This window comes from Hirsutella rhossiliensis (genome assembly GCF_020360975.1).
Source record: "Hirsutella rhossiliensis strain HR02 chromosome Unknown scaffold00013, whole genome shotgun sequence".
NCBI lineage: Eukaryota > Fungi > Ascomycota > Sordariomycetes > Hypocreales > Ophiocordycipitaceae > Hirsutella > Hirsutella rhossiliensis.
In genome coordinates this window covers 2,281,864-2,295,349 of record NW_025408679.1, presented here as the reverse complement: position 1 = coordinate 2,295,349, position 13,486 = coordinate 2,281,864, and the positions used below count along the sequence as shown (strand labels likewise).

Below are 13,486 nucleotides of genomic sequence, written 5' to 3'. Positions count from 1 at the left end.
CCGGCCGGGAATGGGCGCACCAAAATTAGCGGCATCGGCACTGCGCCTGACCCAGCCACAGTTGATCCACTTTTTGGTGTACAGTTAATAAAAGGAGGTGTATAGATAATTGGGCCCTATAGATAGACTCTGTATGAAGTGTTTCACATAATTGTAATGTTTAATAGTATTTTAAATGGTTGTGTCGGTTGCAGGATTAATTTTCGCTCTGGCTTGCCGGTCGGGCAATTTGTTGCATGACGTGGTGCGTTGCATGACTCAGTGAGGTACGTTAACTGACGCATATGATGCGTCAAGGCCGAATTCTCTACGCCTTATTTTATCCCCTCTTCCTCCATCACTTCTCATCTTCTCCTTGCTTTTTATTCACACGTATTGCTGCATGACATGACTGACAGCTTGGCGCCCGATCTTCTTCGCCCCCAGTCACCCGTCGCGCGATGCAAGCTACTGCGGGAAAGATTTTTTCCGTGCCAGTGATGCCGCAACCACCACAAAACCTTGAAACATCAAACACACAGATAAATCCCCCTTTTCAGCCTCAAATTTCAACCACAAACTTTCGTTCCTCAAGGCTCTTTGCGCGAGCCCGAGGCGAGCCTTCTCCTGTAGGGTTCCTCCCCGGGGAGAAAAAAAATTCGCCATCGATTTCCCCCCCGCAAATGCCGCCCTCTGATTCGCTGGCGTTCTCGCTTTTGATTCGTCAGTTGTTCTTTTCTCGCTTTTGATTCGTCGATGTTCTCGCTTTTCATTCGTTAATAAATAAAAATGCATAATGCCCTGCCCCCTTGCTGCCCCTTTTAGTTCCAGCTGCGCAGTTCGCTTCCAACGCCTCCGTAGACCATACGCCGCCGCAGACCACATAGAGGAAGGTGCCCAAGCCGGCCCGGCTTCTAACTCCGCCATAGACCACACGCCTCCACAGACCACCCCCTTCGCCCGTCCTCCTGGCCCTTAACCTACACTCCTTTTACGTCAGAAGTGTGGAAAATGCAGGGCGCCTGCGTTACCTGCGGAGCCAGTCGGCCGCCTCCTGTGTTGTCTGCCTGCTAAGCTCCTCTAGCCGGGCCTGCGCTGCCGTCATCTCCTCAGGCACCCGGTTCCCCACTAGGTCCCGCTCCCGCACCTCTGATACGAGCATGATGCCGTCGAGCGTCGGGCACCGCGACAGCTGCACGTATAGGCTATACGGGTCGCACGACGACGGCACCGCCCTCCCTCGACCGTCGTCATCCTCGCCCCCGCAGCTCCAGCGCCACGCGCTCTGGCGTCCCGCCCTGCACCTTATAGTCGGTGCAGGCGAAGGCCGCGGCGCACGGCAGGCCCCTCCGGCTGACGTCGTTGCGCTGCCATGGCCGCTTCCGCTGCGCTGTGATCTTGACGCTGATGGGCGTTAGCAGGATCGTCCCGGCAGGCATCCCGACGAAGTGGAAGTCCTTGGTCGTCTCCGAGGCCAGCACGATGCCCGCCGGCGGCCCGAAGTGCATGATGAGCTCCGCCGAGACGCGGTGGCCGGGGAAGGCGCGGTCGGGGATGACGTCCACCGCCGTGTACCCGGCCCCGTTCACAAGCTTCAGCCCCTGGTGCGTGTTCTGGTTCACGACGACCGGCATGCCTGGCACGAAGAGGAAGACGGCCGGCACCGGGGTCGCGCTGTCGTCGCCCTGGCCTAGCATTAGCACCGCCTCCTCTTCCGTCGGCACGCCGTCCCTCCACTTATGCTCGGAGAGGAAGACGCGCGCCGCCGTCCGCCGCCTCTCCCGGAACGCGAGCGCCGCCTCTAGGTTGAGGTTCCAGCGGTTCCGGTTGAGCGGCGTCACCACCGTCAGGCCCGTCTCCCACGGGATCCGCCTGCCCGGCCGGTAGCATCTCGAGTTGAGCAGCTCTAGGTCCGACCGGTCCTGCTCGCCCCGGCGGATCCGCCCGAGCAGCCGCCGCAGCTCCGGGTCGCCGGCGGCCCGCATCTGCTCGTCTAGCATGACGACCGTCGTGAAGCGCCGCCACAGCGCGTGCGCCTTGTCGTGCTGCCGCCGCTGCTCGGCCGCGAACGCCCCGTCCTCGTCCCACGCCACCGCCGCGCTCGGCAGCAGGATCGACCGTTCCTGCACCGGCCGGAACTGGTGGAAGTCGCCGCAGAGGATCACTACCGGGATGCCGCCGAAGTCCCGCGCCGACCCCCCGCAGCCGGCAGAGCTGCTCGTTGGCGGCGTGCAGCGTCCGCGCCCCGAGCATGCTGACCTCGTCGATCACCAGCACCTCCTTCTCCTGCCAGTCCATCCGCGACCGGCCGTCGACGAAGCGCTCGCCCTGGCCCGCCAGCCGTACGCCGTCAATGTCCCTCGTCGCCCCTCCCGCCCGGCCGCCCTGGCCGACTGTAAGGCCGCAGGCCGAGTGCAGCGTGATGCCGTTGATCCGCGCTGCCGCCGTCCCCGACGTCGCCGTAACCAGTACCCGGCTCGATAGGTCCCTCCGGGCGAGCAGCTCGACGAGCGCCTCGATGACGCGCGACTTGCCGGTGCCGCCCTCGCCGCCGATGAATAGGCAGAGCTGGCCACCACCGTCGCCGCCTGCGTCGTCGCCCTGCCGGATTCGGTCGAGTTGCCGGCACACGATTAGGAGGGCGATGGCCTGCTTCTCGTTGAGCGTGAGCTGGCCCGCCAGCTCCCTGCCGGCGGCGACGAACGAGCTCGACGGGCCGAGCCGCACGCGCATCCCCGCCGCCGTGCCTGCGTCTGCGTCGCCGTCGGCCGCCGTTACGTCGATGTCGTCCTCGCCGAAGCCCCCCATCACCCCGCGAAGGGCCGCGCCGCGGTCGGCCCCGACGCCCGCCGCCGCCCCGCCGCCCTGGATGCCCTGGATCGCCCGCTCCCGCCCCGCGCCGCGCTCCTCTGCTGCGACTTGATGGCCCGCACCTCTTCTTGCCGCGGCAGTGCCGCCCCGACAGCGCCGAGCCCGGTAGGTTCACCCGCCTGCCTGCCCTCTCGTCCGCCACCACCGTCGCCGCGAGCTCGGCCGCCGACCCGAGCGCCGACTGCTGGAACCGGCAGAGCTGCTGCGTCATCGCTAGCAGCTCTGTTGACTGCGCCGTGACTTGTCCCGCGCTGGCGGCGTTCGGACGACGTCGATGAGCCGAGCCGCGTCGCCCGCCCCGCCGGCGCGGTATGCCTCCTCGCCCCCTTCGGCCGCCCCTGCCTTCGTCGTCGGCCTGCGGCGCCGTCATACCGCCCTCCTCGGCCGTGGCGGCCCACTGCTTGGCGTCGCGCTTCGCGTCCTCCGCCGACCGCCGGAGGAGCTGCACGTTGTCTGCGAGCCGCGCGACCCTCGGCGCCAGCGACTCGCGCCCGTGCCCAGATGTTGTTAATGTCGCCTGCCTCCTCGCCGAGGAAGGACTCCCACGGCACGAATAGGGCCAGGTGCTGCACCGCCGCCCTAGATGCTGTTAGCCGATGCCCCTAGCTGCTCTGCCTTCCTCTTAGGCGCCCCCCGTCTTATAGTACACACCTCCGGTGGCACGACTCGTCGTCTTCCTCGCTGAACTCCTTGCTGAGGTATCCGTCGACGCATACAGTCGCCCCGCAACCCGGCCGCCTAAGCGCCTGCACCCAGCCCTTCCCGACGCCCAGCTCTCCGCGAAGGGTACCTCACCCCAGCCCGCCATACCGTCGGCGCCGCTGCCGTTTTGCTTTAACCTTACAAGCGATGCGTAGTCATAAAGGCAGAGGCCCCGCAGGAGCTCGCCCCGGTGCCGGTAGGCCTCGATGAGAGGATCCTCAGGCCAGCCTCCTCGACGACGACCGTCTCGTCCGGCGCGTCGCCCGTCGCCTCGGCGCCGCTCGCCCGTCGGAGGTGCCGCCACCGGCGGAAGACGGCCCAGTAGAGCTGGTTTGCGTTTATATACGCCCACGCTGAGCCGCTGCTAAACTCCGCCGGGTACCCTAGGAGGTGCGCGATCACCTCGACCTGCGACAGCGGCCGCTCCGTAAAGACTCGATTCGCCGCCTTAAGCAGGAACGTTCTCGTCTTATTCCCCTACGGGGTCCGCCGCCGTCGCTACCCCTTCGGCCCCGCCCTCCCGGCCGGCGTCGCGGTCGGCGCCACTTCTGTTGCCCTCTCCCGTCGGCTCTAGCACAGGAAGGAACTCGGCCGCGGCGGCCACACGCTTCCACACGGGTCCTCTACCTTCGTCGCATAGTTAGTAATATAGTAGATTAGGGCCATGGTCTTGCGCTGCGTCGCGATGAACGAGATGTCGTGGTTGTGTCGTAGCCCCACTGCCATCGCCCTGTTCCACCGGTTCACCATGCTATGCGTCCGCCGGATCTCGAGCACCCCGTCCGCCGTCAGCGCCGTCCTCTCCACCAACCTCCACGGCGCCTTAAACCGGCAGAGGTCCCCCTTCCGCGCCCCCACGCCGAGCGAGTATTTTACGCAGGTCGCGCTATGCGTATGGATCTGCGTCGCGCCCGCGCAGAAGTTGGCCTCCTCGTCGAAGGTGTCCGTGAAGCGCGCGACGTCGTCGAGCCGCGACGACATGTGCGCCGTGGCCGACCGCTCCGCCTGCATGGCACAGTAACCTTCTGCGTCTAGCTCCTGCGGCCTCGGTTCAGCTTAGGCCCCTCAGCCTGCCCCAGATAGGGGCATCGGGTTGTGTTAAGGCGGCCGCCTTACCTCAGAGAAGACGCTATCTACGTAGCGGACGATGCGCTCCCGGTACGCCGCCTGCTCCTCCGCGTCCGGGCCGGCGAGCGCGTCGCCAATGCCCGCGTTGCCCCTTAGCCAGAGGAGCCCGTGGATGTGGAGGGCGCCTCGCTCGTTGGTCTCTACCGCCCCGTAGTATGCGCCGACGTGGCCGAACACCGACTCCTCCCCGACGTTGACGTAGTGCTCGAAGAAGAGCGTCATCTCCCGGTGGAAGAAGACGGCCGAGCTCATCGGGTCCGATATGGCCAGCCGCGTCCGCTTATACGCGGTCCCTAGGTCACTTAGGAAGGCCTCGGCCTCGTCGGGGTCGCGGCCGCGGTGCGCCGCTAGCCGTAACTTTACTAGGTTCGTAATGTCGTTCGGGTTCAGCGTGAACCAGATAGCCGGCACCCCGTACCTAACGATGAGGATAGTATCTTCTTCCGCATACTAAGGCGGCTCTCCTCGACATTGGCTGCCGGTAGCCGAACACGGAGAGGGACCGGAGGAGCTTTTACCCCGTCGTCGCTAGTCTTACCTGTGGCCTCGAGCTCGGCCTGGCCGCCTCGAGCCTCTGCGCCGTTAACGACTTTAGTAGGCCCTCGACCCTTGCGAAGTTCTTCCTCGCTACGCCTAGCATGCTGGCCTGGCGGTTCTTAGACCGCACGCCCATGTTAAAGACAAGGAAGGCGAAGATAGGGTGCGTCGCGAACCGGCCGCCGTGACGCCGCAGCACGACGTCGGCCCATGCCTGGAGCTTCATGTTCCGCGTCGACATAAGGCCCTCTGCAACCCGCTCCGCCTGGGCGCCCTGGTTCCCGACGCTAGGGCCCGCGCTCTCCCGCGGCGTCCTCGTCGGCGAGCCTCGGCCCGCCTAAGCCAAAGGGAACAGGGTCGGAAAGGCCTTTGCAAAGAAGGAGGCGTCCGCCGAGTCGGCGAAATCCTCGCCGCGTCGCACCTGTATGTACGGCTCGCCGTCGCCGCCGTCGCCCGCCGCCCCTCTGGCCGCCGTCCCTACCCACGTCCTCGGGCTGGCGCGCGCTCCCTCGGGCCCGACCGCGTCGCGGGCGAAGCGAATCTTCTCGGCGTCGGCCACATCTGGCGCCCCATCTAACGGGAACATGCCGGAAGACGTTACCTCATTGATTACGTCCCCGTCCTCTTCGGGCCTAGCGCCGTCCCTGTCGTCGTCCTCGCACGTGAGCCCGACGTCGCGGCTCCCCTCGGCGGGGTCCTGGCCCTGCCTTAGCATCGCGAGGATTTCCTCGATCTCGGCCGCGCCTCCGTCGTCCATGGCCCGCTCCGACGGCGGCACCACCTGCGCCGTCTGCGTCCTCTCCCGCGCCGACGGCTCGTTTCGCTCCAGCCGCTCGCACACCACCGGCGGCACCCCGTGCGGCGGCGCCCCCCAGCTGGCTATCTCCGCCGCGTCGATCTCGACCTCGCCGTAGAGCGGGTTGTTCTCCTTGAGCCAGGCCAGCGCCCTCTCGACCGCCGACCGCCTTACCGACAGCAGGCCTGATAGGTCCCGCGGCCCGGGCCTCTCAGCGCCCTGCCACGAGACGTGGATCTCGTCCATGACCCGGACCAGCGGGTGCGGGAGCACCTTGGCAGCCAGGCCCTGCACGTCGTTCGGGAACACCGTGATATGGCCCTTGACGTGCCTCGGGTACCTCACGCTCTGCCTCTGGCCGCCGGGGATGCTATACTTCGTCACGAAGCCGTAGCACGAGTTGAGCGAGATGAGCTTCTCCTCGAGCGGCGTGAGGTCCTTTAGCTCGTCGGGGTACGCGTGCTCGCAGCCGAGCCGCCCATGGAGGTGCATGGCCGGCGACGCCCCCTCACGCCCGGCCCATCGCGCGCACTCTGCGCAGACCGCCACCGGCCTGCCCTCCGGGAAGCAGGCTTGGCACCCGAACGGGGACCGCCCGCCCCCCGCAACACCGCTCCGCGACCACCTCCCACCCTCCCACGCCATCTCCTCAGCTCCCCTTGGCCCGCTTCCGGTAGCATAGCGTGCAGGTCGCGATCGGCAGCGTGCCAGCGTCGTGGAACGCCCGGTAGAACTTCCGCACCGTCCTCACCTGCCTCTCGCGCGGCACCGGCGCACACCACGTCTGCTCGTTAGCCAGCCTCTCGCCCGCCTCGAACTCCTCGTCGAGGTGCCGCAGCGCGCTGGCTAGGTCCTCGGCCTGCAGCTCCCTTGGTCTCGGCACCCTTTCACCGACCCGGGCGCGTTTCCGCTCGGCCTGCCCACTACTAAGATGGCGTTTCCTCTTCTGCTCTTCCCTCGCCTGCCGTCTTATCGCCGATCTACCTGCGTCCGGTTAGCTATCACCGCTACACGCCTTTACCTCGCTCTACGACCGTACCTGCCGAGGCGCTATCTCTGCCGCCAACAAGCAGCCCGGCTGCGGCCGGAGTTGTGGCGGGGATCTCGGCTGTCACGGCGAGCGAAAGGGGACTGCAGACAAAGCTAGCAAGATACTCTGTAACGAAAGAATACTAAGATGAAGAGGAAAGAAAACCACATAACTCCTAACGCCGTGACCTCCTCATATCCTCCCTGTCGCTTCGGACCTGGATGACGGGGCTGCCCGTACCTACCGTCGGAGCTGCCCGTGCCCGGAGCTGCCCGTGCCCGGAGCTGCCCGTCCGCGGGTGCCGTGCCCGTCCGCGGTTTCCGTAGTAGTCCCCAGGTGTGTCACGGTAACCCAGGGTCCCAGGTAGGGCCCTGACACTACCCCTCCTTCCGGAGAGCTCGCCCCGAGCTCTGACCAATGCCGTAATGCCAATACCCAGAGACATACCTACTTCGTTACCCGCCGTCGCCTCATTTTTGTGTTGTCTTGCCGTTGAGTCGGGAGGTCGTCATCTGGTGTGTCTAGGGCGACTTGGTCCGTCGCCGCTGCTTGGATCCATGCAGCTAAGCGGCCCGGAGGGCCAGGCTTATCGGGGTGGGCGTTGTGGAAGTGTTGTAGGGCTAGCGGAGCGTTTTTGAAGTTACTCGCTAGATACCAATCTGGGTCCGGGTCCCAACCCTTCCAACTAACCTGGTATTGCAGCTTTCCCTGGCAATCCTGGATGCAAGGACTTGGTCGATCTCCACTCGGATTCCCCTGTATGACTACCGGCGGGGCGGTTCGTAGGTCTGTCCTGGTACCGGATCCGAGGGCGCTTTAAGTAGTCGGCTAGCGTTAATAACCCGGTGGATTTTCATCGTTGGTGGTAGGTCCAATTCGAAAGCGTTTGGCCCTTAGCCGATAAGACCCGAAACGGGCCTAGGTAGGGTTGATCAAGCCGTCACTCGGGCGTCCCGTTGACCAGTGTCCCTTTTCAGGTATACCAGGTCGCCTACCTCCCAGTCGACCTCCCTACGGCGTTTATCCGCCTGCCGCTTGTATTCCGCCTGCTTGGTGAGTAGGGTTTCCCTCGCCCACCGGACCCCCTCGGCGGCCCGGGAGGCGAACTGCTGCGCCGCTGTTCGCCCTAGCTGCTCTCTGGGGGGGGCCGTCGCTGTGGGTGGCGCCACGGACCAGTCGAACGACATTCGGGGTAAGTATCCCATCTCAAGCTCCGCAGGTGCTAGACCGATGCTCTCGTGTGGGTGGGTTGAGTGTGCGAAATCCAAGCAGGGAGCATTTCGGACCAGTTATCCTGGTAGTAGTCTAGATAGGGACGGAGCTTTGTCTGTAGGAACTGGTTTATTATCTCGGTCTGACCGTCCGTCTGAGGATGTTCGGCCGTAGATAGCTTCATCTTCGTCCCCACGAGGCGACAAAGTTCGTTCCAAAGCTCGAAATAAACTGCGGCCCGCGATCTGACGTAATGGTCTCCGGTGCGCCGTAGGTCCTCCAGATATGCTCGTAGAAAAGCCAGGCCATATCCTGCGCGGTACAGGTCGTATATGTCGGTAGGGAGAACGTCCTCTTGCTCAACCGACAGACCGTAACGAAGACCGCCGTATACCCCTTCTTGTCTCGTGGCATTGTCTTAAAGTCCATAGAGATGTGCTGCCAGGGGCGCTCCGGAATTGGCAGTGGCTGGAGTAGTCCCGCTGGTCGGAGGCGGGAGTCTTGGGACCGCTTGCAGTCCGCGCAGTTCGCGCAGTAACGGTCAATAAAACCTCCTATCCCGAGCCAGTAGTACCGTCTCGTTAAGATCTTCCTCATCTTATTCCGGCCGGGATGTGCCTGACTTCGCGGACGGTGCGCCTCGTGACAAAGGGCAGTCCGTAGGTTCGCCTCGTCGGGGACGACTAGTCGTCCATCGTAACAGAGGAGGCCACTCTGGACTTGGAACCGGGAGTCTGGTATCTCTGCTTGCTCCTTTCGGAGCGTAGCGAGGTGAAGCCCGGTTTGCCTGGAGGATCGCTTCGATAAGCTCGAATCCTTCCAGTAGGCACCCATCTCTAGAGTTTGGGGTCTCGGCTTGTCTTGCGGAACCGGGGTATATATGGCAATAGTAGGGTCGTCTCCGCCTGCGGCGCCTGCGGCTATAGCAGCCCTCCCGTCGTGCCCCTGCAAACTGAGTTGCTGGGATTAGGATCTGCGAGCGGTTCAACTCCTTGAGCGCCTTCTGTAACTGCACGTCCTGGGCCTTGCGGAAAGAGCGTCGGCGACGACGTTTTGCTTGCCCGGGCGATAGTGGATTTCGAATCCAACCATAGCAAGGGTCTCGATCCATCGAGCTTGCCGTGCGTTTAGCATCCTCTTTGTAGCGAAGTACTGGAGGGCTTGGTGGTCGGTGAAGATCTTGATGACTCCGGGAGCGACTAGGGATACAAGGGGCATCCATTCCTTCAGGCACACGATAATAGCCAGGAGCTCCTTATCGTGTATCTCATAGTTACACTCCGCTGCGTTCATCGTTTTCGTAAGGAACGAGACCGGGTGCCATTGTCCATCGTCCGCTAGTTGTGAGAGCACGCCCGCGATAACCCCATCCGACGCGTCAGTCTCTAGCTTCGTCTCGCGGTCCTCTATGAAGTGGACGAGGACTGGCGCGGTAGTTAGAGCTGTCTTTAGGGTCTCGAAGGCCTCAAGGCACCGGTCGTCGAAATCCCACCTACTCTCCCTGTCAAGCGGTTTAGGGTCGGCAGATTCTACCGTAGTTACGGATAAACCGACGGTAGAAGTTGCAGAATCCGAGGAAGGACTGCAGCTCTTTTTTGCATCGTGGGGTCTGCCAGGTCAGGATAGCCGAGACTTTCCTAGGGTCGACGGAGATACCATCCGTACTAATAATAAACCCAAGGAAATCCGTCTTTGTGACACCGAATTCGCATTTCTTGATGTCTACTTGAAGACCCGCTTCCCGAAGTCGCTCTAGAACGAGCCGTACGTGTCGCATATGTTCCTTCTTATCTTCGGAGAACACGAGGATATCATCGAGGTAGGCCGTACAGAAAGAGTCGAGGTAGTCCCAAAGGGTCGTGTTAATAAACCGTTGGAACGTACTAGGCCCGTTGCATAACCCGAAGGAAGGACCTTGTAGTGGAACTGGCCGTAACGCGTGCGGAAGGCGGTTAGTTCGACTGAATCCGGTTCGAGCCGGATCCGGTGGAACGCCTGCCTAATATCTAGCTTCGTAAATATCTTCGCCTTCGCAATGCGGTCTAGGGTCTCGCTAATAAGAGGGATAGGGTACCGATCCTTCTTAGTTAGCTGATTGAGTTCCCGGAAATCTACGCAAAAACGCAGCTTGCCATCCTTCTTTTTTGCAAAACAGACAGGGGATCCGAACTGTGCGCTGCTTGGCTCAATGAAGCCCTTCTGGAGACTATCCTGTAAATACTCCTTCATAGTCTCCAGCTGTTCGCGGTTAAGGCTGTACAATGGGTGCGTTCGTAACGCAGCAGGCCCTGTTAGTTCGATCTTATGGTCTACCCCTGGGCGGGACGGAGGCATCCTATTGCTGTCCTCGCGGGAGAACACGTCGGCTAGGTCTGCGAGCTCTGGAGGTAGCTTTTCTGCGAGGAAACGGTCGTCCTCGTCCTGTTGGTTATCCTGCTCGCCCCTTTCCCCGAGCGCCTTATCGATCATGTGAAGGTTGAGGAAAGTCACATCTTCGTAGGCATGCCGATGGTCCTTCCTGCGACGGATACCTGCGTGGAATGCTGGTGCCGAAATCATCAGTATATCGAGATCCTGCGCCCTCCGTTGGTACCGTGGCCTGATATCCTTCTGGCAGGGGTCTCTCCACTCGATGCCCGCCAGTGCTCGGTTCATCTTCCCCAGGTCATCCCCTCGATGAGTAGAGTACCGTGGACGATGTTGCCGTGGGCCGATGGTGCTCGTGGCCCCTGTTGGTTCCTGTATCGCGGGAGAGATCTGGATGATATGGGCCGCGCCGTCTTCTTCCTGGTCCTGTCTTTCTGCTTCTTCCCAAAGGTGGTCTCGCCGCTCTACGTCGGCCTGAACTCGTAGGGAAACTGGCTTCGGGTACATAAGACGAGAAGCCTTAAGTGCAATATCGGGATCCAGTCCTCTGGGCTTCCAGCTCAGGAGGGAAGATAAGGCGACGACGGCGGCAGTCGAGACGGATATCGAAATGGCTCAAGAACATAAGTCCTACGATCAGGTGGAAATCGTTCCTCGTCCCTAGGTCGGCCTCAAGGATCGGTTGATCGCGGAAAGTCCGCCCCTGGAGCTGGAAGTCTGCTTGGATAGAAGAAGTGATACACTGAGCACGACCATCAATTCCCTTAATATAACGCGGCGCTGTATAGCTGCGTCTAGGAGGTCGAGTCGTTTAGCTGCTGGCTTTGTTAGGCGTGAGTTGCCTAATAGCCACGTTTGTGCTCCGGTATCCACAAGGATGCGTACTGAGATAGCGAGACCATGTTTGCGAATCGTGCTATTAATCACAAAACTAGGACCGCCAATTAAGTGATCAATTGTCGATAAGTTCAGGTTCTCAGTAAGCTTGCGAATACTTAGGATATAGCCTGTGCGGAGCCTTTGCTCAGGCTATGGCATTTCCGCTACCTCGAACTCCTCATCTTGATCGTCCTGCGACTCGCTACCTTCGCTGTCCGACCCTTCCAATAACGCTCTCAGTTGGTCGTTTACCGTCCCCACTGCCGCCACAAGTGCGGCCACTCGTGGGGATCCTTTGTCGGACAGACGGCAGCCTGATGGCCCGGTCTTTGCAAACGAAACAGTTCCCTTAAAGGTACCATCAGACGGCAACGTGGTAGTCGGCGGGGTCGAGGGTCGCTGGGCCCGTAACTCGGTTTGGGGAGCGAATCGGACTGCCTTTGACCGAGGGAGGCGGATTATTCCTCGGTCTGGGGTCGGTATCCTAGTCTTCGCAACCTCCTCTCGGTCCTCCTTCAGTCCCTCTAACGCGTCAACCTGAACAAGATACCGGGCAGTCATCCGGTCACGATATTGAGCAAACGTAAGCTCCTCGTACCGCTCGTAGATATCTTGGCTGTTTAGGCGGATCCGACCGGTGAGCTTCTTGTGAAGCTCTGTGATCCGGTCTCGGTCATGGAGTCCTGCTTTTGTCGCAAGGGTTACGAACTTCGCTGCGAAGTCGATAAAGGACTCCCCTTGTTTCATTTTCAGGCTATCCAGCCGCTGCCTCGCCTCCCACTTGTGGCTCTTGTTATCGTAAACTGACCCAAGGAGCTCGAAGATCTGACCCACGGATCTGATCTCGAGGTCGTCCTGTTTCGCGAGGTAGGGCGCTAGGACCTCGTGCGCTTGTCCCTTGATAAGGGTCGCGATCCACGTAATCCTAGCGAATTCGTCGGGAAAGAAGTAGGCGTTTAATTCCATCTTCCGCTCCACTGCTGCCTTCCAGTCAGCGTAACGCGGATTCGATCCATTGTCCAAGGGCTCCGGGTCCTTGATCTTGATTGTATTGTGCCGGGTCCGGGCTGTGGACGTAGTCGACGATGGCGCCTGCGAGGGGGTTCGTTCTTCAGACGGGGGAGATGGCGTGAGGTCGTGGGGTGTGTGGTGCTCCTGAGGGGCCCGGGGTATCCTGTCGGAGCGCCCCAGAGTCTTTGATGCCTGCATAGCTCGCCTCGATCGCACGGATCTGGTCCGTGTAATCCATAAGATCTTGCTGGCGAGCTCTAGCCTGACGGCCTAGCTCCTTCTGGTTCGCGAGGGCTCGTTCGAGGATCTGACGGGCAACCTTCTCTCGGGTGCTGGACCGTTCGACCGTCCAACGAAGTAACTGTAACGCCGCGTTACGTTCGTTGACTAAGTGTTGCAGTTCCCTAGCAAGACCCTCATGTTTCGCATTCGCGATGACGCTTTTCACCCAGGCCGCGTCTAGGGTCCCGCTCGTGCGGCCTGTCTTTGCTGTAAAGGGGGTAGGGTTCTCCTGCGCGGCAAGGACGGTGTGTGCGAACTGCTGGACGAGGTCCTGGTCGGAATCCGTAAGGAGGAGCTCGTGCAAGTCTGTTGTCAGTTTCTGGGGGACCTGGAAGTCGCGGCCCACTCTAGCCGTCTCTTCTAACGGTCTCTGCATTGTCGTTCGTCCCTCAAGTAGGGGATCAGGTTGTCTCTCGTTCTTCTGACTAGCCATCTGTACTTCGATGCAGTCGTGGTCGTCGGCGGGCCCGTCTAGGCTGGCCGGAGTCTCGCTCGTCGTAGGAGCCATCGTACGCGTACTAGCGGACGGAAGATCAGTTTCTAACTGATATCTTTGGAATCTTCCACGTAGGGTAAGGGGTGCCGGGTGTGCGGCGTGACCGGCGGCAATAACCACTTAGCGCAATTGGCAGAGCAATTAACGCAAATGGGTATTGGGGTCGGTAAGGGCGATCTTAGTATTATGTCACGGC

General features: G+C 61.5%; 2 protein-coding genes across 2 annotated transcripts; both read right to left on the bottom strand.

Moving 5' to 3' along the window:
• Positions 1-1,229: 1,229 nt before the first annotated feature.
• On the bottom strand, positions 1,230-6,505 carry HRG_09827 (AAA domain-containing protein; the record flags this gene model as incomplete). The annotated part of the gene is made up of 10 exons (XM_044868298.1): positions 1,230-2,117; positions 2,176-2,897; positions 2,974-3,292; positions 3,336-3,429; positions 3,502-3,596; positions 3,796-4,029; positions 4,180-4,590; positions 4,669-5,130; positions 5,219-5,491; positions 5,561-6,505. 10 exons carry the CDS (start codon positions 6,503-6,505, stop codon positions 1,230-1,232), a joined length of 4,443 nt encoding a protein of 1,480 aa, XP_044716879.1.
• A 2,433-nt stretch (positions 6,506-8,938) lies between these two features.
• Positions 8,939-13,302, bottom strand: HRG_09826 (retrotransposon nucleocapsid protein; the record flags this gene model as incomplete). The annotated part of the gene is made up of 12 exons (XM_044868297.1): positions 8,939-9,042; positions 9,086-9,207; positions 9,271-9,434; positions 9,492-9,679; positions 9,810-9,864; positions 10,140-10,346; positions 10,413-10,984; positions 11,033-11,181; positions 11,246-11,339; positions 11,861-12,568; positions 12,729-12,836; positions 12,891-13,302. 12 exons carry the CDS (start codon positions 13,300-13,302, stop codon positions 8,939-8,941), a joined length of 2,883 nt encoding a protein of 960 aa, XP_044716878.1.
• Between the last annotated feature and the right edge of the window lie 184 nt (positions 13,303-13,486).